Source organism: Zootoca vivipara, chromosome 10, assembly GCF_963506605.1.
Source record: "Zootoca vivipara chromosome 10, rZooViv1.1, whole genome shotgun sequence".
Classification (NCBI taxonomy): domain Eukaryota; kingdom Metazoa; phylum Chordata; class Lepidosauria; order Squamata; family Lacertidae; genus Zootoca; species Zootoca vivipara.
The window spans coordinates 1,329,224-1,356,044 of NC_083285.1; the positions used below are offsets into that span (position 1 = coordinate 1,329,224).

General features: G+C 43.6%; 1 protein-coding gene across 5 annotated transcripts in view; it reads left to right on the plus strand.

The window, feature by feature from the left end:
- Positions 1-26,821, plus strand: part of FRMD4A (FERM domain containing 4A) — a 413,482-nt gene that overhangs the window by 128,145 nt on the left and 258,516 nt on the right. Inside the window, exon 1 of one of the 5 annotated variants that reach the window (XM_035127380.2) lies at positions 11,230-12,301. The exons of 3 other annotated variants lie outside the window; for them this stretch is intronic. In XM_035127380.2, coding sequence (XP_034983271.1) covers positions 12,209-12,301 — 93 coding nt within the window. In that variant the 5' untranslated portion in view covers positions 11,230-12,208. Of the gene's footprint in view, positions 1-11,229; positions 12,302-26,821 lie in introns of those variants that run through there. One more of the 5 variants, XM_035127378.2, reaches the window with a different exon arrangement.

A 26,821-nucleotide genomic window follows, 5' to 3' on the forward strand; every position in this document is an offset into this window, starting at 1 on the left:
GGGCAAAAGGAGATAAAGGAGTGAGAGAGAGAACTAAGAAATATGGATATATTTAGTCCAATGTGGCAGCAGGGGATCCTGGGTTTATAAAGACTGAAGACAACTGGTATTTGGTATAACATGCAGAATGTGATAAAAATAAAGAATATTTGAGCAAAAATTAACAATCCTGCAGGCCTTAAAAACCAAGAGTGGGGCATCAAGGCCATGCAAGGCCTTCAGCATTAATTTTCAGCATTAATTATTTCCATAGCTAGCAGAGGACTAGCCAGGGGTTTTGCCCTGGGTGAAGCCTCCAAGGGGCGCCATTCAGTCTCCCAGCCTGTCTGGACTTCAGGGCTTGGCTTGCACACCCAGCCTTCCTGCTCCTAGGTGAGCGATCCTCCATCTCCTTTCCCTGGGAAATAGAAGAAGGGCTCCTTGGACTGGCTTTGCAACTGTGTGAGAGAGAAATCCTGGGTTTAGTTTTCCTGTATGTTAGGTGATTATTGCTTCTATAAAGCTTTGCATTCAGGGCAAGGCACAGCCTTTAGATTTTTGTGCCGTGTGGTGGGATTTTATACAGTAGCCTATGCTAATGGTAATAGCGGAAGCAACTTAACATCTGAGGCATAGCTGCCAAGTTATCCCTTTTTTAAAGGGATTTTCCCTTATGCTGATTAGGCTTCCTCGCGAGAAAAGGGAAAACTTGGCAGCTATGATCTGAGGTGAACAAGAATATCTGGCTGGTGTGAAACAGCTAACAACAACAACAACAACATATTATTTATACCCTGCCCATCTGGCTGGCTTTCCCCAGCCACTCTGGGCAGCTCCCAACTGAATATTAAAAACACAATACAGCATTAAACATTAAAAACTGCCTTCAGATGTCTTTTAAAAGTAAGATAGTTGTTTATTTCCTTGACATCTGGTGGAAGGGCGTTCCACAGGGTGGGCGCCACCACCAAGAAAGCCCTCTGCCTGGTTCCCTGTAACCTCACTTCTCGCAGTGAGGGAACTGCCAGAAGGTCCTCGGAGCTGGACCTCAGTGTCTGGGCTGAACAATGAGGGTGGAGACACTCCTTCAGGTATACTGGACTGAGGCTGTTTAGAGCTTTAACGGTCAGCACCAACACTTTGAATTGTGCTCAGAAATGTACCAGGAACCAAGGTAGGTCTTTCAGGACCGGTGTTATATGGTCTTGGCCGCCACTCCCAGTCACCAGTCTAGCTGCCACATTCTGGATTAATTGCAGTATCCGAGTCACCTTCAAAGGTAGCCCCACGTAGAACGCATCACAATAGTCCAAGCGGGAGATAACTCGAGCATGCACCACTCTGGCAAGACAGTCTGCGGGCAGGAAGGGTCTCAGCCTGCGTACCAGGTGGAGCTGGCAGGTAGCTGCCCTGGACACAGAATTGACCTGCACTTCTATGGATAGTTGTGAGTCCAAAATGACTCCCAGGCTGCACACCTGCTCCTTCAGGGGTACAGTTGCCCCATTCAGAACTAGGGAGTTCTCCACACCCACCCTCCCCCTAACCCCCAAGAACAGTACTTCTGTCTTGTCAGGATTCAACCTCAATCTGTTAACCGCCATCCATCCTCCAACCGCCTCCAGGCACTCACACAGGACCTTCACCGCCTTCACTGGTTCTGATTTGAAAGAGAGGTAGAGCTGGGTATCATCCGCATACTGATGAACACCCAGCCCAAACCCCCTGATGATCTCTCCCAGCGGCTGCGTGTAGATATAAAAAAGCATGGGGGAGAGAACGGAACCCTGAGGCACCCCCTCCTAAGACTATAAAAATGCATACTTTTTTACTTGTTATAAGTTACTCTGGAAATTATGTTGGGTAAATTATGCTGGAAATCAATTAAAATGTTGTATAAAAATAAAATGTTGAATTCAAATAATATATTTTCTACTTTTATGTTGTGAGCTGTGCGTATATACACAGTGTGTGCTAAACTGGGTCTTTGACCCCCCCGGGGGAAAGAAAGCCTGGTTTTGCCCCTGCAGCTTTCATTAACGTGTGTGATCTGCTGCATGGAAGAAGCTGTTTAAAGCACGGTTGTGTGACGGAAGGTGTACATGGCAAGCCTTGTGCATGTGAAATGGCTCTCCAAACCACTTTAGCTGTTTCCATCCCAGAAACAGTGAAAAAAGAGGAACATTGTGGCAAGCTGCTTTCCCACAAGCAACTTGTGACATGGAGTTGTACCCGTGAAGTTGTGTTTTAAGCAGCCATGTGCAGGGCAAGTTGAGTTTCTGCAGTTGGATCCAAGTATGGAGATGTCCCGTGATAGTTCTAGTACTTTCTGCCGCCGCCAACAATTTGTATGGTTATACTTCCCTCCCCCCCTTTTTTCTTTTGCCATTCTCACATTATCAGAAGCTTTCTCTGAGGACATAATGTTCTTGTCCCAGCATTGGCACCATGCTATCTCCAAAGCAGCGGTTGCCCTATTTTGCCCTTTCCTCTCTTTTATTCTGAAAGGACACTAGAAGGCTTTGTGGCTTCTGTGAAATGAGATAAAAGGGGAAGCATATCAGTCAGGGCACGACATAATTAGCTGTCCTCACTAAGCTGTCCTCAGAGCTTGTTGAACAGAGAATTGAGCGGGAGTGGTCAAACCACAGCCAAAGAGTCATAGATGGGCTAAAGAGTTAAAACGGGGTGGGGTCTTTTGAACTCTGAAAGGAATGTTAGTTGGCTTGCGGGGCTTTTAAATGCTGGATTTGGGAAATCTTGATAGTACTGTATCATGAAGTACTGCCAGAGCTACACAACTTGTCTAGTATTTGACTTCTTTGAAAGGCGCTTGCTAGATTCAAAAGAGTAAGGGAAGCCAGAGCAACTGTGGGCCAGGAACACTATGGAAAATTAAAAGGATGTCTAGATCAAGGCAGCTGACACTGCTCAAAGCTCTGGGATGGGGTGTGTGTGTGTGTGTGTGTGTGTGTGTGTGTGTGTGTGTGTGCATGCAGGCATCACCAGTGAGCCCTGCAAAGCTGCTGGTGCCATCACAGCTGCCCAAAATGCCAGGTGCTGATGCCAACCTTGGAATTAATCTGTCCCTAACACAGCTCTGATCTGGAAGAGAAAGACAGCACTTCAGCAGTTCTCTAGTAACATCTATTGAGGTTAACCAGAGCTATCTGAGAAAATCTCTGGCATTTCAGTTGGAGGTATGTAGACAGCACCCAAAATCGGTATGGATAATATTTGTTCTTTGTTGTTTTTTTGTTGGTGTAATAATCCCTGAATTTGCACTGTTGCTTCACTAAACATAATCTATAAGTACGGATTACCAAAATCTGCGTTCCTGAGTTGAAAGGGATTGCAAAAAGAGAGAGGTGATCATGGACTTTTCTAGAAAACATGGAAGAATCCAATGTGCCTTGTTACCTGCTATAATTGCTAAGCATCCTCGCAGCCCCAGCTGATCATTGGTGTTGAGAACATGACATCAGTCTTAATGAAACATGCAGTAATGTGAGACATTATCAAAATGTAAAGTGATCCATTAACCTATATGGGAAGCAATAGATTCCTCAGTTTGGCAGAGCTGCTGGGACTCACTAATGGAACAAAGGGGAGCTAGTTGGTACTTTGTACAGTCACAAATCATACATAATGTAATAGCCTAACGGATACCCTTGGCTTCTGTGAAATAACCGATATTTTTTTATTTCTCTGCAAGAGGAGTGAGCTCATCTGGGTTGAACTGTGCTAAGAGTAACCTCACAGGTTCCTGACTGGTGTCTCATGCTTAAAATGGTCAGAGCCAGGCTTGGGCTGTGAATGGTTGTATCCAAATCAAGTCCTAAATTGTGTGTTCTCCAGCCCTAAGATCTGTTGACTTTGCATCTGCCATATGCAATTATAATGACCTACCTTACAGGATTGTTGTAATGATACAGAGATAATGCAGCTGACATGCTTTGAATATGCTAGAGCTCCATGTAAAGGCTAAGCGTTATCGTTTTGATGCAATGGGGTCGAGTTAAACAAGATTAAAAGTCCGTATTTATTTAATACTTCTTTCCACTATGTTCGGTTTATTGGGTTTTTGTTTAGCTTCCAAAAACATTTACAACAACACAACAATATATATGATGCCAGTAGCTTTCAGGATATGGCTCTTGCAAAAACATATATGCGGCAGTAGCCTAAAATACTGAGCTAATACAAGTGCCAGAGTGAGATCCATTTCCTGCAGCCCTAAGAGCCAATCGTGACATGAGAAATTATATCCGCTACAGAATCCTTTTTGTTTATGTCAGTGTTCCAGGCCAAAGGACACTTCCCTCTTCCCCTGGTGATATCAGAGCAGCATGTCTCAAAGGCAGCGCTGTCAAACAACTTCCCTCTCTGATTAATGGCTGCCCCTCAGAGGCATGTGGGAAAATATAAAATCCAAACTATTTTCTGCACTGACAGCATTCACTCTTTTATTTATATTATCTATATAGTGAACGAACTTAAGGGTGTCTCATAAATATTTAAGGAGACTGTGGAATGATAAGAGGTTTTGGGGGCACACCATAAATATGTTAAACTGCAATTTATTTTTCGGTTCTAGTGATGCTTGTAGAGAGACCAGGACTGAGCAAGTGAAACTACACATGCCCAAAATTAGTGGAATTTTGCAAGGCTCTCTAATTCTAATAAAATAATTTATGATGGGAGAAAAGCCCATGCAATGACACCTTGGCAAATATTACCTGTAAATAGGCTCCCACATGTCAGATTCAGATTCATTTAATCACATTCACTGAAGCACATGCTGAGGAGTGATCAAAGTCTAGCTTCCTTTAGATCATGGTTAAATAGATTCAAAAATTCATCAGATTGATCCAATGAGGTGCATTTACAAAATTCAGCATGTGAGTGAAACAAAAGGAACAGTTAACTTCCAGTTATTTCTCCTGCATCATTTTCAGAGCAGCACTGTAACAATCCTTCCTCAAGCAAAAGCTTTTCAGCCTGCCAGGCTTCCTCCTGCACACCTTTCTGAGGATTCCCCCCCAACCCCATTGAGCCAATTCCAGCAGCGCATGGAACACAGAGGGGGGAGGGGGGAGCTGCAGACACAGAGGCTCTTGCATGGGCTTCCACTAGTGGGACTGCTAGTCTGAATCTTGCCCTTAGCATGTTAGTTACATTTATATCTATCTTTACATGAAAAATGCCCAAGGCTGCTAACTACAGTAAAATCTATTGGGAAAACTGCTGATTTGTAAACTCTGGGAACTCCGAGAACAGGAGGCAGCATTCCTTCAGTTCCCAATTAGGTCCAATCTTTCAAGATATTAAATTCAACCAGAAGGTTTGGTGTAGAAATAGCCACCTGGCAGGCTATGGACCACATCTCCAAAATGATTCTGTCTGGTTCCCAAGAGTCTGGATAGGGAATGAAATAATGGTCCCATATTGAGGAATATGGACCAGGAATCCTCAGATGTAGAGTCCTCCAGGAGTATAGCATCTAGATCAAGGGAAGTAATAGTACCACTCTGGTCAGACCTCACCTGGAGTACTGTGTCCAGTTCTGGGCACCACAGTTCAAGAAGGATACTGACAAGCTGGAACATGTCCAGAAGAGGGCAACCAAAATGGTCCAAGGCCTGGAAACGATGCCTTATGAGGAACGGCTTAGGGAGCTGGGCATGTTTAGCCTGGAGAAGAGAAGGTTAAGGGGTGATATGATAGCCATGTTCAAATATATAAAGGGATGTCATATCGAAGAGGGTGAAAGGTTGTTTTCTGCTGCTCCAGAGAAGCGGACACGGAGCAATGGATTCAAGCTACAAGAAAGAAGATTCCACCTAAACATTAGGAAGAACTTCCTGACAGTAAGAGCTGTTCGGCAGTGGAATTTGCTACCAAGGAGTGTGGTGGAGTCTCCTTCTTTGGAGGTCTTTAAGCAGAGGCTTGACAGCCATCGGTCAGGAATGCTTTGATGGTTTTTCCTGCTTGGCAGGGGGTTGGACTGGATGGCCCTTGTGGTCTCTTCCAACTCTATGATTCTATGATTCCTACAACAGAAGCCCCAAGGAGGAGAGATGGCTCCAACCCCAACACTTCTCATATGAATTCAGTAGCACTAGAGCTTGCGTCTCATCTGCTGAACCCTGAAGAGACATCTCTGCCTCCACACTCAATGGATGAATCACAGACTCCTTGGTGCCTCTCAGAGCAAATAATTCTGGCTTTCCTGGGCATTAGCACAGTACTTCCTTTTGGGAAGTATGAATGAACGAGCCCCCAATAAATTAAGGCCTATGGTTCCCCAGGGGTACACTGGTCAATTCTGAGCCCTGTTCACTCGTTCTCCCCTCACACAATTACCATCAAGCATGGCCTATGAGTTCCACCCATTCAATCCAATTTTTTGAAGTAACAACAATTTCCCCTCTGTCACAGTGCAAAACTAAAGATTTACGTATCTATTTGCTGCAACAACAGGAACACTGACTTTCCTAGTCCTGCATCCAATTTTATTCTTTAATTAACTTTCATCAAAGCCTGGATATGCTGGAAAGTCCAAGAAGAAAAGGATTTCATATAGGCAAATGGAGATAGATGGCAATGAGCATTTGGGCACCAGACCTCTGAAGTGTTTGTTACTTTGAGTTCTTAGAAGAAAGAGAGAGAAATGGGCTGTAGATGCATAAATTGTTAATGGGAATGAGTCTGTAAATGACACTGAAATATACTCTGTCTCATTGATGGGTTTTGCAGGACTAATAAAAGTCATGATTGCCCATACAAATGACTTCCTGCAAGCAGCTGTTTATATGAAACTCAGGTCTTTCTCAACCAACACTAATGAATTGCAGCAAGCAAAAATTCATGCTTTCAGCAATTACCGAGGTACAGTTAGCAAAAGTTCTGAGAAGGCGATAGATCCAAGCAAAGAGCAAGCAATAGCCTGGCAATCACAGTTACTCTTGTCTAGAAAAAAAACCCTTTCATTTATTGCTCGGCATGCATTTACCCTGCATTGCAGGCATAGAATCTGTGGCTCTTTGAGAGTGCTATAGTGGCACCATTTGGATGAATAGACTGTAACTGGCAGGTCTGCACATGGGTGGGTGGGTGATGGACAATGCAAATGAATATGAGAGACAGGCTTTTCTCCGTCTATTAGTCCAAAGTTGTGTTACTCTGTAGGTCTGTTGTCCCCCTTGCTTTTGAAATTGAATAGAAAAGGTGAATTAGAAGTGATCGTTCACATCCCTTTGAATTTCTTCCCTTCCAATCTGCCAAGACGTGAAGGGCTACCCCCAAACTCCATTCTGGATTGAGACAAGTAATTGCTTTTCCAGACAACTCTAGGTGGAGTGAGAGAAGCACCGTTGCCCATTGTCAGGTCAGGAAGTTTTGGTCATTTTAAAAACATGCAAAATCATTTAGGGCAGAGACAAAAGAAATGTGGGGCAAAGCAAATGTGTCTGTAGACTGAAGCAACAATAGATGCAATAGATTTCTCTATTATACCAAGAGCTTTTGTCCATATCCAGCCTTAAACTTTTAATCCCAAAAGGAGAGGCAGCAGCAGTTGTTTCACGCAAAGTACCTTTGCAACATAGTTTCTGTTTGAGTGCTCAGCTTTCCAAAGCATTAACTTTCAGGGCCTATTTATTTTATTTTAAATAAAGTGCTTCTTGCAGTTATTATCGTTCAGTTCAGTTCCCAATACAGTGGTACCTTGATTCTCGAACTTAATCTGTTCCGGGAGTCCGTTCGACTCCTGAAACCATTCGAAAACCAAGGCTTGACTTCCGATTGGCTGCAGGAGCTTCCTGCCCTCAAGCTGAAGCCGTGTCAGACATTCCACTTCTGAAAAAACGTTCACAAACCGGAACACTTACTTCCAGGTTCGGGAGCTGATTTGTTCGGGAGCCAAGCCATTCGAATACCAAGGTACCACTGTATAGGAATGGATTACAGCTGCCATGACTTAAGAAATCAAGGCGCTTAGAAATCCATTTGGATCTACTGGGTTGGGGAGACCTCAATAGGCTTGGTGGGGTTCAGGAGGGCCACCTTCCAATATACTATTATGAGTGACACTTACTGCTGGGGTCCATTCATTGTACAAGTAGCACAAATGCTTCTGAAGCTCATTGTGACAGACAGCTGAGCCAGACCAGAGCCTGGGGCTGCAGTGCCACAGAATTCCACCAGAGGGCTAGTGCCTCTCTCTGATTGGATGCCAAGACAGCTTAGTCAGAAGGGGGTGGAGCCAGGGAGAATAAAAGCAGAGAGAAGCCAATACTGTAGTCTAAGGGAGAGTTGCAGATTTTGGTTCTGGTCTGTGTGTGGAACATCCACTCTGAGGAGGAGAATAGGCACAGCTAGAGAAAGGACTCTCTGAGCTTAGATACAAAGACTGAGTATCTAGTATCTTGGGAGAGTATTCAGACAGGAGTAACGGGAAGGCAGAGTTTGAACAAGGAGAAGTAGAGTCTGTGAGGATAAAGTCTCCTTGGGTCTCCTGTCAGTCAGAAGAGGAGAGATCCTCTAGACCAGGCATAGGCAAACTCAGCCCTCCAGATGTTTTGAGACTACAACTCCCATGATCCCTAGCTAACAGGACCAGTGGTCAGGGATGATGGGAGTTGTAGTCCCAAAACATCTGGAGGGCCGAGCTTGCCTATGCCTGCTCTAGACAGTGAAGCTCCCAGACCAGTTAAGAGGGGCGTGGGGGACCCCTGGGTCCCCTGGGATGGAAGTACCTCAGGAGTGGCAGTGAGAAAAGGTTGGGAAACTGATGGAAAGTTCCCCCTCCCCTTGTTTAGGAGCTGTAGGAGGTGTTAACCAGTTACAGGTAGGTAGCCATGTTGGTCTGAGTCGAAGCAAAATAAAAAAAATCCTTCAGTAGCACCTTAAAGACCAACTGAGTTTTTATTTTGGTATGAGCTTTCGTGTGCATGCACACTTCGTCAGATACACAACCACTAAGTGAAGGAACTGAGGTGAAATAACGGGAGAGAAGCTGAGCAGCGACCATCTAGGCTGGAAACCTGTAACATCAAACTGAAGAGTATTAACTGAAAATAAGCAGCTGAAGTTGAAAAGAAGCTGCGTGTTTACTACCTTGTTTAGAAGCCTGAAACACCCGCTAGATTTATTAAGTTAACTGTTCCCTGAAAGAACTTCATCCCCCGGCAAATCATTTGTTTTACCAACTTTACTCTGTATTATTAATCGTTTCTTGTTTCTTCAACTTCTGCCTTAGTATCCAAGTTTTATCTCACACAAAAACCGTAAGATAACTCATGGGGGTTATTTGGGGTCTACAGAAGCGGGGCTGGCTCATTTTAGTGGTAGAGCTGGGATCCAGAGACCCTTGTTTTCAGCTAAGGACAAAAAAGGGTTTCAACTCTGAAATTAAGACAGTTTAATGCACTTTGTTGAAGTACATCCATTCATTTAAAATAGTTGGCATTGTTAAAAGTTAATATGAGCAGATGTTTAGAGTTTTATGCAGCTGTCACGGGTGCCTAGTGGTTAGTGTCAGCATGAGAAACACATCCACGATCCCATGACCGGAGTGCTTTAGAGCTGCACTTATGTCAAAGAATGGTTGCGCTCAGTGCTATTTCCCCCCCCCCCAGAAAAAGAGGTACCAGAACTCACCACGAATGCCTCCCTTATTGTCTTAGAATGGCAATAGCACCTACCTGAGAGTTCTGGCTGAAACAAAAGCCCTGTTGCTCTCAAGTTGCTCTTAAAAATAAATAAATGTATTTCATTTAAGAGTGAAATTGAGTGGCCCAGAAGCAACTTGCAATGCAGCCTGGTCAATGTAACTTATTCCATGACTTGTATGGAACTGGGGAAGGGGCTAGTCTTGGGAATGAACAGGCTCCCCTCCCCCCTTCGTTCATTATATTTGCAGTTTTCAAGCTAGATCAGAGTTATTGTCATGTTAGTGAGGAAAAAGTACTCCCATTGTCCCAGAAAAAGAGAGAGTAATCACAGTCTTGCTCCCTGTTCCACCTGTGAACATACAATTATGTGGATCCAGGGGGGGGGGATTATGTTAGGTCAGCCCATGCAGAAGCAAGCAACATCTGCCCCTGAATGCTGTGCTTCCAAAAGGAAGGCAGTTGTCATAGGAGATAGATTTTTTTTATAAAAAAAAAAAACACACTACAACAACCAAGAAATCTCTGTTTTCATTTTCAAGGCCAACAATGTAACCTTAAACCTAGACTTTTAAATGAATCTATATGAATCAGTCATGCTGAAGCCATTTCCATCCTTTCCGGCTTGGCTTTCCCCTCCCTTCCTCCTCCCCCCTCACACACATACACTGACTCAATTTGCAGTGCACATATGGAACTAATTATGAACAAAGGCTGATTGTTTTAATATTTGGAATTTCCCACATCAAGCTGCTGCTTTTTTTCCTTTAATGCCTTTTAATGTGTGTGCAGTTATGCCAGCCAGATCTTTGTTTGAAACAGCGGGCTTGTATATTACATTACTGCATTTCCCCCCACCCTGATGGCTTTTTAGTTTTTGACCCAAAAATCTTTCCAGCTCTGCATTAAACCAGGTATTTAGTTTGGCAAACGTTGTGATTCTCAGGAGTCATTCTGTCTTCCACAAAGTGGAAGAGTGCTGAACTCTTCACTGATTTAGGCTTTGTAGCAGGCCTACAGAACGGTGACCCACCATTGGTCCTGAATGGAGCTCTCCAGCCAAGTAGTGTGTCATTCCAGTTACTTGACATTCCTTCATAACTACATCCCAGGCAGCAGCGGCACTGGGTTGCCCCCAAGATTGAGGGGGCATGTGGGGTGGGTGGGTGATGTCATGCGTGTAACACATGACGTCACACACGTCTCCCAATGCTGTGCAGGCCATTGCAGCCTTCTGTGATGACTGAACCCTTCAGTATTGGGGGAGGGCTGAGCCCCCTTCAAACAGATATTGAGGGCGAGGAAGACACCTCCACCCCCTAGATTTGGTGCAACTGCCAGGCAGGTAGGCAGCAAAAAAAGGTCTTTATCAAGCTGGTTGTGGTCTCTACTGTACATACATGGCTGCTAAGTGGGGTCATTTTACTGTATCATAGAATCATAGAGTTGGAAGAGACCACAAGGGTCATCCAGTCCAACCCCCTGCCAAGCAGGAAACACCATCAAAGCATTCCTGACATATGCCTGTCAAGCCTCTGCTTAAAGACCTCCAAAGAAGGAGACTCCACCACACTCCTTGGTAGCAAATTCCACTGCCGAACAGCTCTTACTGTCAGGAAGTTCTTTCTAATGTTTAGGTGGAATCTTCTTTCTTGAAGTTTGAATCCATTGCTCCGTGTCCGCTTCTCTGGAGCAGCAGAAAACAATCTTTCTCCCTCCTCCATATGACATCCTTTCATATATTTGAACATGGCTATCATATCACCCCTTAATCTTCTCTTCTCCATTCTAAACATACCCAGCTCCCTAAGCCGTTCCTGTGGTCTTGAGCAGGCTGGTGTCTTTTTGTTCCCAGCCTGATTGCTCTGTGTGCTATCCTGCTCTCTCATGTCTGGAAGGAAGCAAAACCTGAACATAGGATTTCACATTAATCTCCACACCAGATGGTGATACACCAGATATTGTTTGGGAGGATAACATGTGATCAGCTATAGAGCAAACCAGAAGGGGTCTGCAGTCACATGGTGGCATGTATAAAGAAGTCTGATATAGCTTTGATTAGACAACTGACCTGGTTACCATCTGTAGCTATAAGAACCGAGGCTGACATTTTTAGAACAATCCCCCCAGAAGCAGAATGTTTCCACCTCTGTGGCACAGCAGTCTTTTTATGCTGGGAGAAATATAACCAGAGCTAAAGATACGCTGCTTGAAGCATGCTGTGAAGGGGGTGGGCTTCTCCCTCCCCTCTCTACTTCAAACAAGCCACAGATTGACTCATGGTCTAAAGTTTTTTGTTAGTTGGTTTGGTTTCTTTTTTTTTTGCGGGGAGAAAACAACCAACCCACTGAGCCATTTGTTATTTGAAAACTGGGAACTCCTTAAGTCATCCCAGAGGAAATTTCTTTGGGCTGATCATTCATTCTCTCACACACAGAGACATTTACACACACACACACACACACACACACACACAGAGAGAGAGAGAGAGAGAGAGAGAGAGAGAGAGAGAGAGAGAGAGAGAGAGAGAGAGAGAGAGAGATTTGCACTGCACTATGGTGGTACAGGCAGCCGTGACACCAACCAGAAGCCGAAAATTTCTCTTCAAAATACCATATGGATCTCTGAGAAGACACAGTGCAGAAAGGGTAAGCAGCTATTTTTTGTGTACATATTATCTCACCCCTCCGCAAAGTGGGTATATCCTGCTTCTCCTTTATACCCTTGGTGCTTTAACCTAAGGCTTTCCCATAAGGTATCAAAGCCAAGTGATGTCTCTATATGATGGTGCAATGCAGGCAGCCAAGCAAGCTGACTACATAATAATAACTAATACTGGTTGGAAGTTGCAGGCTTCATAGCATAAAACTTATGTGGGCTATTCTGGTCTTTATGCCAAATCGGTAGTTATGATTTACTGGTTGTGACTATATGCTAATAACCACTAATGAAGATTAGCTAAAATTGTAATCAGTATTAGTGCCGGTTGGCCATGATTTATTATGGTAACTGGCGCTAATGGAATTTCCCTTACAGTGCCAAGTGATCGATATTGGGCAGGGCTATAGGAAGATGAAGAGTTGGTAGTCAAGGCTAGAACTGGTAGGGAGGGCAGCTAATCTGTATTCATGGAGGTTCTAAGGCAGTAACTGCTGCTTTGGGATACAAGATGATGTATAGGAAGGATTATTCCATTCTAGAAACAATGTACAAGGTTGGACTTAGAAAGGTTCTGAAATACAAAGCAATGTGCAGTATTTCATAGAATCATAGAGTTGGAAGAGACCACAAGGGCCATCCAGTCCAACCCTCTGCCAAGCAGGAAACACCATCAAAGCATTCTTGACATATGCCTGTCAAGCCTCTGCTTAAAGACCTCCAAAGAAGGAGACTACACCACACTCCTTGGTAGAAAATTCCACTGCCAAACAGCTCTTACTGTCAGGAAGTTCTTCCTAATGTTTAGGTGGAATCTTCTTTCTTGTAGTTTGAATCCATTGCTCCGTGTCTGCTTCTCTGGAGCAGCAGAAAACCACCTTTCTCCCTCCTCTATATTTAGCTTAAAGTTCAAGTTTACTTGGGAAATGTCCTATAGTTCACCTTGTTGCTTTATACTGTCCTCAGGAAGTGGTTGCCAGCTACTGGGTAGTTGTCGATCCTCATATATTCGGGCCAGGCGTGCCACCTAGCCCCTGTGACAGTGGGTGACCGGGGCATGCGCATTTGCCCATGTGATGTCGGCATGCCTGTGGTGTGCTGATGTCACTTGCACAAATTGCAGGGGCGTGCCAACATGACATTCACATGCCCCACAGGGTGCACACACCGCCACGTGGAATTGGGGGGGGGGCAGCCCCTTCATTTAAATTTTGTGGTTGCCTGGGCACCTAGGGCCCAACATAGTCTGCACTTATGATTCAAGCTAACATAAGTGGCACAAGCTTTTGTGGGCTTAGGCCACAATAAATGCCCAAATCTTTAAAGTGCCACAGCTCTCTTCATTACTTTTTGGCTACTGTTCTCTCTCTCTCTCCCCCCCCCCCCAGACTAACACTGCTGTAATAGGGTATTTTGTTATACACAAGAGCCATGTTGGGGACCTGTTTCAATATGCAGATCTTTTGATAGGTAGAAGTGATCTATATGGAATTACACTGAAAGAGGAGTACCCATGCTTCTCATGCCCCTCCGTGTAATCTAGAGCAGGGTTTCCCAAATTTGGGTCTACACCTGCTTTTGGACTACAACTCCCAGAATCCCTAGCTAGCAGGTCCATTGGTTAGGTATGATGGGAACTGTAGTCCAAAAACAGCTGGAGAATCAAGTTTGGGAAACCCTGTTCTAGCAGGTTGGATAATGAGTGGAAGATAGTCATCTTCAAGTACAAGATCTCAAGCACAAATGGCCGAGCTCCACCCCATAGATACCGTTCTGCGCATCAGCCATGCCCCTGGCGGTCATGTGGCCAGCCTTATGTGAAAATAGATGTAACACCAAAAATTGGTACCTGTGGCCCTCCAGATGTTGCTGGACTACAACCCGCATTATCTCTGGAGGCCAGCATCTGCAGGGCCAAAGGTTCCTCTTTTCTGATGTAACACCTGGTGTTCCCTCCATGGGGGCATGAATATGGATGGAACAAGAGTTTGCATCCCCATGCAGGAGCCCTACAAATGTACATCTCTATGCACATAGACCCTCTTCAGACTGATGGCAGTCGTGTGTTGGCTGGGTGGTGTGGTTGGCATGTATATTGATGTCTATGGGGTGGAGCTGGCAGGTTGCTAGTTCCAGAGAGGTTCTCCACATGTTTGGTATCTGTGGGTATCAAATGCGTGAGCAGGGCTCATTTTCACTGTGTTATTTTTCTGTGGGGAAGGAACAGTGACAAGTAGCAGGCAATTCCTTGAAAAAGTGACGGCAATGTCAACCTGAGCACCTGTATACGAGTGTTGGGGAAGGAGGATTTGCTTCATGGAAAACTGCAGTGTTAAGGCAGCTTTGGTATGATTCAATTCAGAGATCCATTTTAAATAAAAGGACACATTCTACTCATGTAGAAACATGCTTATTCCCGGACCGTCCGCGGGCCAGATTTAGAAGGCGATTGGGCCGTATCTGGCCCCCGGGCCTTAGTTTGGGGACCCCTGGATCAGATCAAAAAGACCTTTTCCTAACAACATGCTTCTTTCATACCCTTCTTTTAAAAAATAGCACATTAGTAGGTGAAATGAAGGTTTTGAATGTTTGTTTTAGGGAGAGAGAGAGAAAATAATTTGTATTTTAGTGTTTCTAGCAAGACTTCTGTGCATTTAGCAAGGTTTCCAGCCAAGGTGGCAATCACCTTCGAATGGCATATGTGTCAGAGAGCCAGCCAGCAATCAATCAATCCATCAATCAATCAATCACATGGGGTATGTAAGTTCGCTTTTTATTGGCAGGAACTAGGCCTGCTCAGGTAAGTCTGGCCTAATGAGCACAGCAACTCTTCTTGGTAGGCCTTGTCCCTATGGGGCAGTTGTGGAGGCTGAAGATCCCCACCTTCCCACAGCTACCTAAATCTCTTCCTCCTCCCAGTACATTTCCGAGCACAATTCAAAGTGTTGGTGTTGACCCTTAAAGCCCTAAACGGCCTCGGTCCAGTATACCTGAAGTAGCGTCTCCACCCCCATCGTTCTTCCTGGACACTGAGGTCCAGCACCGAGGGTCTTCTGGCGGTTCCCTCGCTACGAGAAGCCAAGTTACAGGGAACCAGGCAGAGGGCCTTCTCAGTAGTGGCACCCACCCTGTGGAATGCCCTCCCACCAGAGGTCACAGAGAACAACAATTACCAGACCTTTAGAAGGCATCTCAAGGCAGCCCTGTTTAGGGAAGCTTTTAATGTTTGATTTCTGTATTTTAATGTTTTGTTGGAAGCCGCCCAGAGTGGCTGGGGGAACCCGGCCAGATGGGCGGGGTATAAATAATAAATAATAATAATAATAATAATAATAATAATAATAATAATAATAATTATTATTATTATCTTCACTAGCTTGCCTCACTACTGCCTCTTGGTTTCCCTCCTCTCCTGCCTTTGCCTCGGATTCTGGACTCCTTTCTGTCACAGTCTGTCCCTGCTCACTGAGCCCCGTTGCCCCTTCAGCTTCCCCCTCCTCCCAGTCTTCTCCCTCTGACCACTCATTGTTGTCCCTCCACCAATCCCTGGACTCTGAGCCTTCTTCCCCTGGGGCTTTCCCAACTGCTTCCTCCCCCCACCCCTCTGTGTCCAGCCCGTCCATGACATCATATCATCTTAAAATAAAACTCTAGAGATTGGGAAGCCAGAAAACCCAAATAAAATCAGGCTTGTGGTGTTATTGTACTTTGAACTGCCATGGTTCTTTGTGTTAAAGTTAGTGAAATTGCAAACTGAGGTGAATGAAGCCCGGGCAATGTTCTGTTCTCAATGAATGAACCTTCTTATGGCGTGTTCATTAATGCCTTTCCCATTAAGCCAGATGGTTACCTGAGTAAACCTTAAGGAAATAAATGGCACATAGAGGATGGCAGGCAGAGGATCAACTAGCATTAGTTTCACGAATGTTTGCATGGCTTTAAAAAGAGACAACAAACACCAGCGCATTAGCTGTCCCTGACTGACCCTCCATCTGGACAGCATTAATTAGCTGATTACTTCCTCCCACCATCGTGAGGAAGAGGAGAAGGAAAGATCAGGGGAGAGGTTTCAAAAGTCATCTGAGGAGAAACAGCTCCTGCCATTTAGGGATGTGGGAGAAATTCAACAGATTTGGAATTTAATGAAAAACTACCTGATCCACATTTCTTTAACCTATACAGGAAGCACATCTATTCTTCAAATTCACACTTCTCCAAATTTTGTGGCACAGTTCTCCAATTGAACAACGTGGCAAAAAATGCATATATTGGTGAAAATAACACAAAATGCACTATATTAGCAAAAATTCAATGAAAAAAAAATTATCAGTGAAAATTGCATGCTAAAATCTGTATATTAGGAGAAATTTGCACTTAAATGTTCACAGATTTCCAGGAGGCTTTTTAAAAATTGCCATTTCCTATGGAAATGTGTAGAACTGAATTAAGATGGGGGAAATTAGAAATTGAGAGAAACCAACATTGCAGAGTCATCCATCCCTATTTCTCTCTGTGTGTGAATGTGTATCTGTACATTCATAGAAGAAACATTTAATTGTGTAGAAGTAGACATTTGAAAATAGCATGTATTTGGGAAAGATTGGCAAAATAAGCTGGGGCCATCAAGCTAAACAAAAGGCATAATGTTGGACCACTGCCAAGTAGGGATGGGAAAAGAATTTGTGCAAGCAGGAAGTGTGGCCTTTCCTCCCCTTTCTTTCTTTTGCAATGTACGACCAAATTAACTTTTTCCACTCACATATGGCTTTTCGGGAACTCTTTTTGTTGTGGGAGTGTGGGGGCCAATTCCTTAAAATATGTAATAGTTACGTAATGTCCACGTTTGTTTTGGAGTCTCCATTTTAATGTTTTTCACATCCTGTATCACATTTGTGTTTTGTATGTTTGATGCGGCTTCCCAAAGTGCAGCATGGAGTGTGTGGAGTGTTGTTGTTCATCCCTAGCCTTAGGGTGGGCTACGGAACATCTCCCATTGGAGTAGCCTCATATATCAAAGAGATTCTCTGTTTGTGCTGCTGGCTTCTTGTGTTTTGGGGCTGTTTGGCCACTCTTTTCCACTGGAGTTTGCATGATTTTTGCCACCATATCTCATGCCCACCCACCCCAGTTTGCACCTGCCCAGCTGCCCTTCCACTTGCCCAGTAGCCACACATCACGTGCCCCAGACCCAGCCTGTACAGTAGTCCAGCAGCAGGCAAAGGAACACCTCTGGTACCATCTTTTCCATATCCTGGAGGAACGGAATATGGGAAGACTGCAGCCATAGGAATGTCGAAGCTGGCGGAGCCTGAATGGCTGCCAGAATAATATTTCCTCCCACACTCTGGAGACAGTTTGTGTTGAGCATGGCATGCCACCATTTATCCCTCAAGACACCCATTCATGGGTGTAACAGAAGCATTACATCATTGTTTGATATTGGTGTTTCTTTTCCAGTCTGTTCAGTTGAAAACCACACCCTCCTATGTAAATTTCATAATGGCTTCTCTTTGGCTGATAGGTGGTGTAGTTAATCCCCTACACTGTAGTTTATCACTCCCATGGAACTAATGGTCAGTTTTGTTGTGAATGTACATGCAGTTTTAATTTCAGGTCTTCTTTGCTACCAAGGAGTGTGGTGGAGTCTCCTTCTTTGGAGGTCTTTAAGCAGAGGCTTGACAGGCATATGTCAAGAATGCTTTGATGGTGTTTCCTGCTTGGCAGGGGGTTGGACTGGATGGCCCTTGTGGTCTCTTCCAAGTCTATGATTCTATGGGCATGTTTAGCCTGGAAAAGAAGAGACTGAGAGGCGATATAATAGCCATCTTCAAATAACTAAGGGTTTCACATGGAGGAGGGAGCAAGCTTGTTTTCTCATGCTCTGGAGGGTACAACACGAACCAATGGCTTCAAGTTACAAGAAAAGAGATTCCAACTCAACGTTCAGAAAAACTTTCTGATAGTAAGAGCTGTTTGACAGTGGAATGGACTGTCTCGGGAGGTGGTGGACTCTCCTTCCTTGGAGGTTTTTAAGTAAAGATTGGATGGCCATCCACTTTGTATTATTAGTTGAGATAAATGAATCGCAGGGGGATAGACTAGATGACCCTGTGTCCCTTCCAGCTCTATAATTCTATGATTCTATGGTTGAAACATGCACAGAGTAAGCCAGGTTTTCGCCTTAACTTGGTCAATAAATGGCAGTGGTGGCCTCACATCCTCTGTAGGTTATTTTAACTGATTAAGTAGTTAATAGTGAAGTATTCAAGCTTGCTGTCTTTAAGAAGCCATTCCTGCATGCCCTCCAACATTTATCCAATGAAAATTGGGACGTCCTAAGGGAAAGCAGGACATTCCGGGATCAAATCAGAAACCTGGACAGCTTCTCTAAATCAGGGATGCCCCTGGAAAATAGGGACACTTGGAAGGTCTGTTCCTGCAGCAACACACTTACCGTGGAACTCCCGTGTTGCAGAAGGAGTGATCTAAGTAGGCCTGAGCCAACACAAACAGTATTTATTGGGGTGTGCCTTTTTCTTTTGTAAATCCCCCGAAGAATAAAATACAATAAACTCGGGATTAAGGGGTTGGCTCAGGGCAGTGGAGGGCATGTTTGCTGTGTCCCATTGGTGTAGTTGTGGTGGCACTTGCCCTTATTTTGATAGGAAATGCTTGGGGTGGGGCACAGAAATGGGGGTCCAGGAGGGTCAGTTGCAGGGGAGTGAGAAATGTCCCAGTTTTCACCTGTGGAATGTTGGAGGGTAGGCATTGCAACCCCTGAAATAGGCCCTTTGTCTGATCCAGAAAGCTCTGCTTATTGTCTTCTTCTTAAGAATTGCTTAAAAATACTTTGCAATTATTTGCACATTGGAAGCTTTGGAAGTGTGTGCTATAAAAGTACTGCATTTCAGGAAGATGTGCCAATTGCACAAAACCCCCAAACTGTATATAGAAAGGCCCTAATTAAAAACAGCACCTTACACTATAACTCCTTTGACACCCTCCTTCTCTACTTCTGCCCATTCTCCTTCAAGCCCTGCAGAATCCCCAAAGGGCAGGGGATACAGAACTTGGTAGATGCCTATTATTATCATTACAGGCAGAGAGTAAAAAATAAATAAATTAAAAAATGCAAAGCTAAATCAATATATGCTTTGCAGTCCTGAGAATAGTTTACACTCAGTGTGGGGTGAGGAGTTCATTCCGAAAGTAAATATCTAATGAGAAAAGAAACAAAGCCAGAAGAGAGTCAAAGGTTGTAATTACTTAATGACTATTCTGGAGGAGCCGTTCCATTAGTGATTGGAGTATTGCTTCCAGCAGCCCGAGCCTGTCTGATTCACAAACTGAAGTCCATGGGAGCTTTTCCCACATTCCCCAGGCTTCTCAACATGACCTACTATTGAGCAAGTCATTTCTTGCATTCCTCTTGTCTTGTTACTGAAATTTGCCAGATTATTGCATACAGTTGACTAGACTCCTCTTAAAGCTATATCTCGGAACAGTTTCCCAGGAATATATTCTGTACAAGTTCCGTCAAAGCAAATTGGAACTGCACTAGAGCAGACCAGTTAGCCCCTCTAAACCACAGCTCAGTTGCATTGCAGTGGATTTCTGTCAACATTTAACATAGCTAAAAATGAACAAGCAACTAATAAAGGTTTAGCATTTGTAGGGAATGCATACCGTACTACTGGAAATCTTGCTCAGGCTGATCCAGCAGCACAGATTGTGTGTTAGGCCTCCTACGTTTTTGTTTTAACTTGGCTCCTTCTGTATTAGATGCAGGCAATCTGTGGCCTGTAAGCCAAATGTGGCTCTTAGCTGATGCCCTCCTTGTCTGCCAAGCTCTGGAGAACCCCACCCACATTTCTCCACTGCCCAGCCATCCACAACTCAGGGGGAAATAGTTTTGGCTGCACTGGGATTGCTGGTTCAGTCTCCAGTCACCAGCAATTCCACAGCAACCAGACTTGTTACATCATTTAATACACACACCCCAGCATTCCCAGTGCAGCCAGAATCATGCTCCATGCACTGGTGTGTGGGGTGTGTGTGTGTGTGTGTGTGTGTGTGTGTGTGTGTGACAGAGAGAGGACAAGCACGTTGAGCAAGTCTGAAAGTGTGGGAAGAATTCCTCATAGCACTAAGGAAATTGTTCCGGAATGTTCTCCCCTCCCCCATGTACTGTCCTGAGGGTTCCGCCAACCTGGTCCTCAGAGCTAGTTTGGGGGTGTGGGGCGCATGGAGGGAAGAGAGGGACCAGCTGTGCTCAGGTTAGACTCTTGCTGGCCTCCACGAGTGACTCCAGCACTGTGTGGCCAAGCCCCCCCCCCCCAAGAATCCTCACCCACTTGGAGCAAAAAGGCTCCCCACCCCTTTTCCTCTATCATGATGAAATCAGTTTAAACTCCGGCTTTAGGAATATAAAACCGTTCCTGAATGGATTTCAAGCCGCTGTTTTTATGAGCTTTGGCTCTCATAAGCAGCATTGCTTGTGCCAGACTTTCAGCTTTATTAACAGCAGTGCCTCTTTGTAATACATTTCATCAAAAGCTGAACAAAGTACTATATATGAATTGATCACTTTGTAGAAGAGTTGAAAAAGCATACCATCATGAGTATTCTGGCTTCTTTTCTTGTAAGAAATTCAGAAGTGCAAAATTTGCATGCATGACACTATGTAGTACATATAGTCAAATGAACCTTTTAATGAAAATGTGAAAGGCAGTCTAAATAATAAAACTGTCACTGAGGAAGTGTTTTGACATTACGATTGCTGACTTGCCCTTCAGTTGTACTTTCTTAATCTGACATTATTATTTTTTTCTAACCTCTGCACCAGCATTTTAGAAGGCTTAATTTGACCTTTCCATACACATACAGTACTACATTTTGGATTTTTCCTTCCCCAGTGCTGGGCTCTCCTATACCTAGAAACTGCGGAATACTTTTAAACAACGTGACAACTCAAAACAGACTATCAGTAAATCTGGTGGTGTAAGTGTGGTGGTATAATTTCCACTGGAAAATTCAGAGAAAATTTCAGGCCCCCCCACTCCACCCCTTGGTCCTATATACACAATGCTGTAAGCAGAGAATGAAAAAGTCTGCACATGAGAAGAATCCCTACTAGATCAAGCTGGAGGCCCAGCTAGTCCAGCTTCCTGTTTTCACAGTGGCTGACCAGATGCTCAATGGAGGGTCTTTTACATCTTCCCTAGGTGTAACACCAATTTGATGGTAACCTGCCACCCAAAGATTCTTTGAGATGTGCTATCAGTAAGTGGCTGACACACATAGCCCAAAATATACACCCAGTTCAGATTTTTTTGTATATTTGGCATACATTCTAAAAGCAATGGTGAGAAAAAATGTTCATGGTATACTTCCCTTCCACCACCATAGTCTGACTTCCATTTTCTCTGTAGTTGACTCATCTTAGACATGTTCCTACTGTCTAAATTATCAATGAACTGAAACAGTATGATTTCATTTGTACTCCAATTTCCTATGAAATTATAGCATGATGCTAACCATGTGATAATACTACTGTAGGGTTGCCATACGTCTGGGAATTCCTGGACATGTCCTCTCCATGGGGAATTTTACATTTTAAAATGCTCATCCAGGGGGAATTTTACATTTTAAAGCAAATGACCTGGATTTGGTTGTTTTTTTTAAAAAAAAACTGTGGGGGTGGGGTGGCTCTGGTTCAGGCTCTGGCGTGAGCAGCTCAACAACTTTTTGTGTCTGGATTTTTATCTCTTGAAATATTGCAACCCTATAACTGGTATGTGCGTGTATTAGTGATGTTGTTTGTAAGCTCTTTTTTTAATGCCAAAGAGAACTTTGTTTGTTTCTTTTCCCCAAAAATTATATTTATTCATTTTAAAACAATACAGAATACAAAAAAATAACAATAACAAAAAGACAAAAAACAAACATAAAACATAGAAAAGAAATATCAATTACAGCAAATCCTTCATTTTTTCTTAACATTGTAGACTTCCTCAATTCCCCCCTCACTGGGTCCATTTTTAAATCCAACTTAAGCAATTTTCATATTATATCTTTAATCATTTTAACACATTTTCCCCATTATCTCTCAACTATTCCTAGTCTATAAACATCAACTATCCTTAACCTTATAATTCATCAATTATTCCAAATCATAAATCATTTCCCCAACCATCTATCTTCTATTTCACCCCTTAGCCTATAATTTATTCCCAAAAATTATCCATAAATTCAGATATTGGTTCTTCTGTCCTAATAACATTTATACATTTAAATCTGATTCAGCTCCCCCTCCCCTGGACTCAAGGTCTCCCAGACGATTCAGCCAATTCCATAGGTCATTCCAGTTTCGGACCATCTTAATCAATCAGAAAATAACATCCATTATAGCTCTTTACCCCACTCACACTCTGTCACATCCTATCCACCACACTTCCTTCTTCATCCCCTGCTGTCTCCCCAATTTTCTAACTGTTACAAGATACCATCCATCTAGATTTACACTTTTCAATCCATTCACAATTTTTGTTCCCCTTAGATTCTGACCCCAGTATGGATCCTGCCCTCCCTCTTTCACTGGGGGCGTATTATTCCATGCTGGTTCTTCTTTAAAAACCTTTTGAATCAAGCATGGGTGTTGCCCCCCCTCACTGGGAGTGCAATGCTCTATGCTCCTTCCTCTTCTTCTTTAGATTCAATTGCATTGTCCAGGACTGATGAATGTTCCTCTTTCTTCTCTACTATCTCTGCTGAAATTAGTCCTTCTTCACTTTCCACACACTTCTGGTTTATTTTTCCAATCTGTAAGGTATTCTGATGTACTTCACTTCTTAGATCTTGTAGCAATTTCAGGAATTCCTCTTGAAAATCTGAGAAGTCAGCTGATGTTATGTCTGCTGGCATCTTGCTCGTCTCCAATTTCATGGGAACAGCACAGATTACAAGACAGGAAATGGCACAGTTTATATTTTCAGACTTCAAAAACAGAAATTGTATCCGAACTGGTTGCAGACTAGCATTTTCAGTTCTTCTTCATACCTTAAAATTCTTATCATCATTTGCAAAAAGAGCATTTATCAAACTTCTTGTTCACAGCCTAATATTCTGCGCTCTCTTCAATACTGACAGTTCCCGACCTCAAAGAGGTAAACAAATTCCTTCCTATTGTGACGTCATAATTGTGGCTCGCTGATCCCTCCAGGGACCCGATTCCAGCTTACAGGGGGACTTTCCCCAGTCCAAAATGAAATTTTTAACAGGGATTTTACTATGTTCAACCCTTCCCCCTTTACCCTGCCTCAGGGGAAGGTTTTAAGTCCAATATTTGGAAATTGAAAGCTTCCTGTCAATCTTTCCGGCTTCAGGCAAATTAACTGCATCATCTCAGTTCACTCAATGGGGGAGATCGACTTCCGTTTTTAAATCTCCTCCCATGGCCATTTTTTTTCAATTTATAAATCCCTTTTCTTCTACTCACGGAAACCAAATTCCTCAATTGTTTCAAAATTGGAAGAATCCACCGCTCAATATGCTGTCGGCTCGGAGCTTCACGCTGCAAAGGTAGCAAAATCACTCAAGGCACCCACATCTCAACTCCGCTCACTCTCGGGGCTCCTAATAGAGCTTACCGGGGAGCGAAGGATATGTTCTGGGGCCTCCATGACCCCAGAAAGCTTGATCTGGGGTTCTTTGGGGGGTCCACGGCGCTCTCGCGGCTCCCCCTCCTTCACAGCACCAGGAACCTCGGAGCTCGAGGTTTCCTCACCACTCGGCAATGGCGGTAAACCGGAAGTCCAGAGAACTTTGTTTCTAAGCCTTATAGCTATTAACATTGTTGTGAACATTAATTTGACTTCAAATGCAAAGTTTTAGGGTGCAGTACAAATGATTAATTTCCTCTGCTGTTTGCATGCTCAGTAAGATAGCAATGTTTAGAAGGTATAATTAGAGTGGTACAAAGTTTGAAATAAAGCAAGTCCTAATTTAAATTTAAAGTCCTCTTAGCTTGTGACACCCATTCTATAAATATAAACTTGAGTTTTAGTATTAACGGTGAGTAATGTCTCTTCATAATATGTTAGATTAATTCCTTGTGAAACAATAATGAGACCTGAGAAGCAACAAATAATGTGGTTGACTGATACTTCAGTGGGGAGTAGTGTCATTTTCATTGTACAGCATTTCGACAAAAATCCTATGGATTTTACCCCACTGGTTAGGTGGGGTAAAAATGTTTGCTTTGCTTTCAGTTCATTGCTTTTCTTTCCATAGATGGAATAGAAAATGTTTCACACTTTGTGAATGTAAACACTGTTACGGATTTATTTATTTTGCAAGTTTATAGGCTGTTCTTCAGTTTGTTGGACAGCTAATATGTATTTTATCTATTTATAATTTTTTTATTAAAAAAACACATGTAGCATGAGACATGGCAAAAATAAATTATCACTCCAACCCCTCCAAGATATTGAATCCACAGAGGGTGAGTGGATATTCAGTTATTTAACTCTTCAGTTAGGTCTGCAAGTGTGCCTTGTCTTATCTTCTAAGATTCTAAAGCAGGCTTCCTCAACCTCGGCCCTCCAGATGTTTTTGGCCTACAACTCCCATGATCCCTAGCTAGCAGGACCAATGTTCAGGGATTATGGGAATTGTAGTCTCAAAACATCTGGCGGGCCGAGGTTGAGGAAGCCTGTTCTAAAGCACCTTTTGAAAAATTAGAGAAAACTTCTACAGACTGCCCAATGAATGCCATGGGAAGATGGGGGTAACTGTGGCTTTCAAATATATGAAAACACAGCAGTGTAGACACTGAGATCATGTTTAAATATGGTGGTAAGCACAGCTATAAACTTCCGCACCCCAAGGGTTATATGGTGCAATCAATGGGATTCTCACTTGCTTATAGGGAGCTTTTTTCCGCAACTACTATGGAAGAACTGTTAGTTGTTGCCATGCTTTTCACCGGCTGTTAATTAGGGACATACCTTGTTCATTTGCCTTTTTGCTGGCTTTCAAGTCCAATCATCCCTCATACAGGAAGTTCTGTTGTCTGCAACTTCTTATCCTGAAATGAACTGGTTGGATGAGGACAGATTCAATTCCCCCATGATAATTTTCTAAGCCAGCATTCATAAAAATGGGGGGGGGGGCATCGCAGGTTCCTTAAAAGTTTTTTCCTGTTTATAATAAATTTGCCATTAAACTAAAGCATTGTTCTTAATAACACAGCTGCTTATGCTGTGCACTGAATCCCAAGAGAGCTTGAAGTTGGATCACTTTGTTTGCCTGACAAGATTTCTGCCTGGAATGATGCACACATTTGTGTACTTCTTACAGACAGTAAATGGGCCCAAAGCTCATCACAGCTTCCACTGTGCCATATCAAAATACACAAACAATGGATGTTCTGGAGCATGAAAACAGAGGGAACTGAAAAAAATGGACCTACATTCTGTGGAAGTGATATCATGGATAGGATTTATTAAGGAAGCAGTTTTAAAATAAAAGGATAGCTTAGGGCAGGGATGGGGAACCTGTGATCTTCCAGCTGGTGCTGGACTACAAACTCCATCTTCCTTGACCATTGGTCATACTGGCTGGGGGTGATGGTAAAGGTAAAGGGGCCCCTGACCATCAGGTCCAGTCGTGTCCGACTCTGGGGTTGTGGCGCTCATCTCGCTCTATAGGCTGAGGGAGCCGGCGTTTGTCCGCAGACAGCTTCCAGGTCATGTGGCCAGCATGACAAAGCTGCTTCTGGCGAACCAGAGCAGCGCATGGAAACGCTGTTTACCTTCCCGCCGGAGCGGTCCCTATTTATCTACTTGCACTTTGATGTGCTTTCGAACTGCTGGGTTGGCAGGAGCTGGGACAGAGCAACGGGAGCTCACCCCGTTGCAGGGATTCGAACCGCCGACCTTCTAATCAGCAAGCCCTAGACTCTGTCGTTTAACCCACAGCGCCACCTGGGTCCCTGGACTACAAACTCCATCTTCCTTGACCATTGGTCATACTGGCTGGGACTGATGGTAGTTGGAGTCTAACAACATCTGGAGAGCAACAGGTTTCCCATTCCTGCAATTTAAGAATTACCAACTGAAAACATCACCATCATCATGATCATCAATTTCAGACCACCAGCCCTGGTGGGCAAAACACAAGCGAGGGATCCTGGTTTATTTATAACTGTGAATGGAACCATAGTTCGAGTGAAACTTCCTTTAAAAAAAAAAAAGCATTCTAGTTGAAATGTTATAGGAAAAATTGAAATGTGAACGACACTTGTGCAGCCCTTCTGGAAGCTAGCTGGCAGTTTAAATGGCCATTTGGGAGCCAATACTAATAGGAGCACATTGAGAATACCGTAAGGGATTGGTGTTTGTCAAAGCCATCTTATTTTCCCCAAAGCATCAGCTATTTCTGAATAATTATCCTATATGTCTTCTGCATCTGGGCCAAATCAAGATTTCTAGTTCATCATCATATCACAT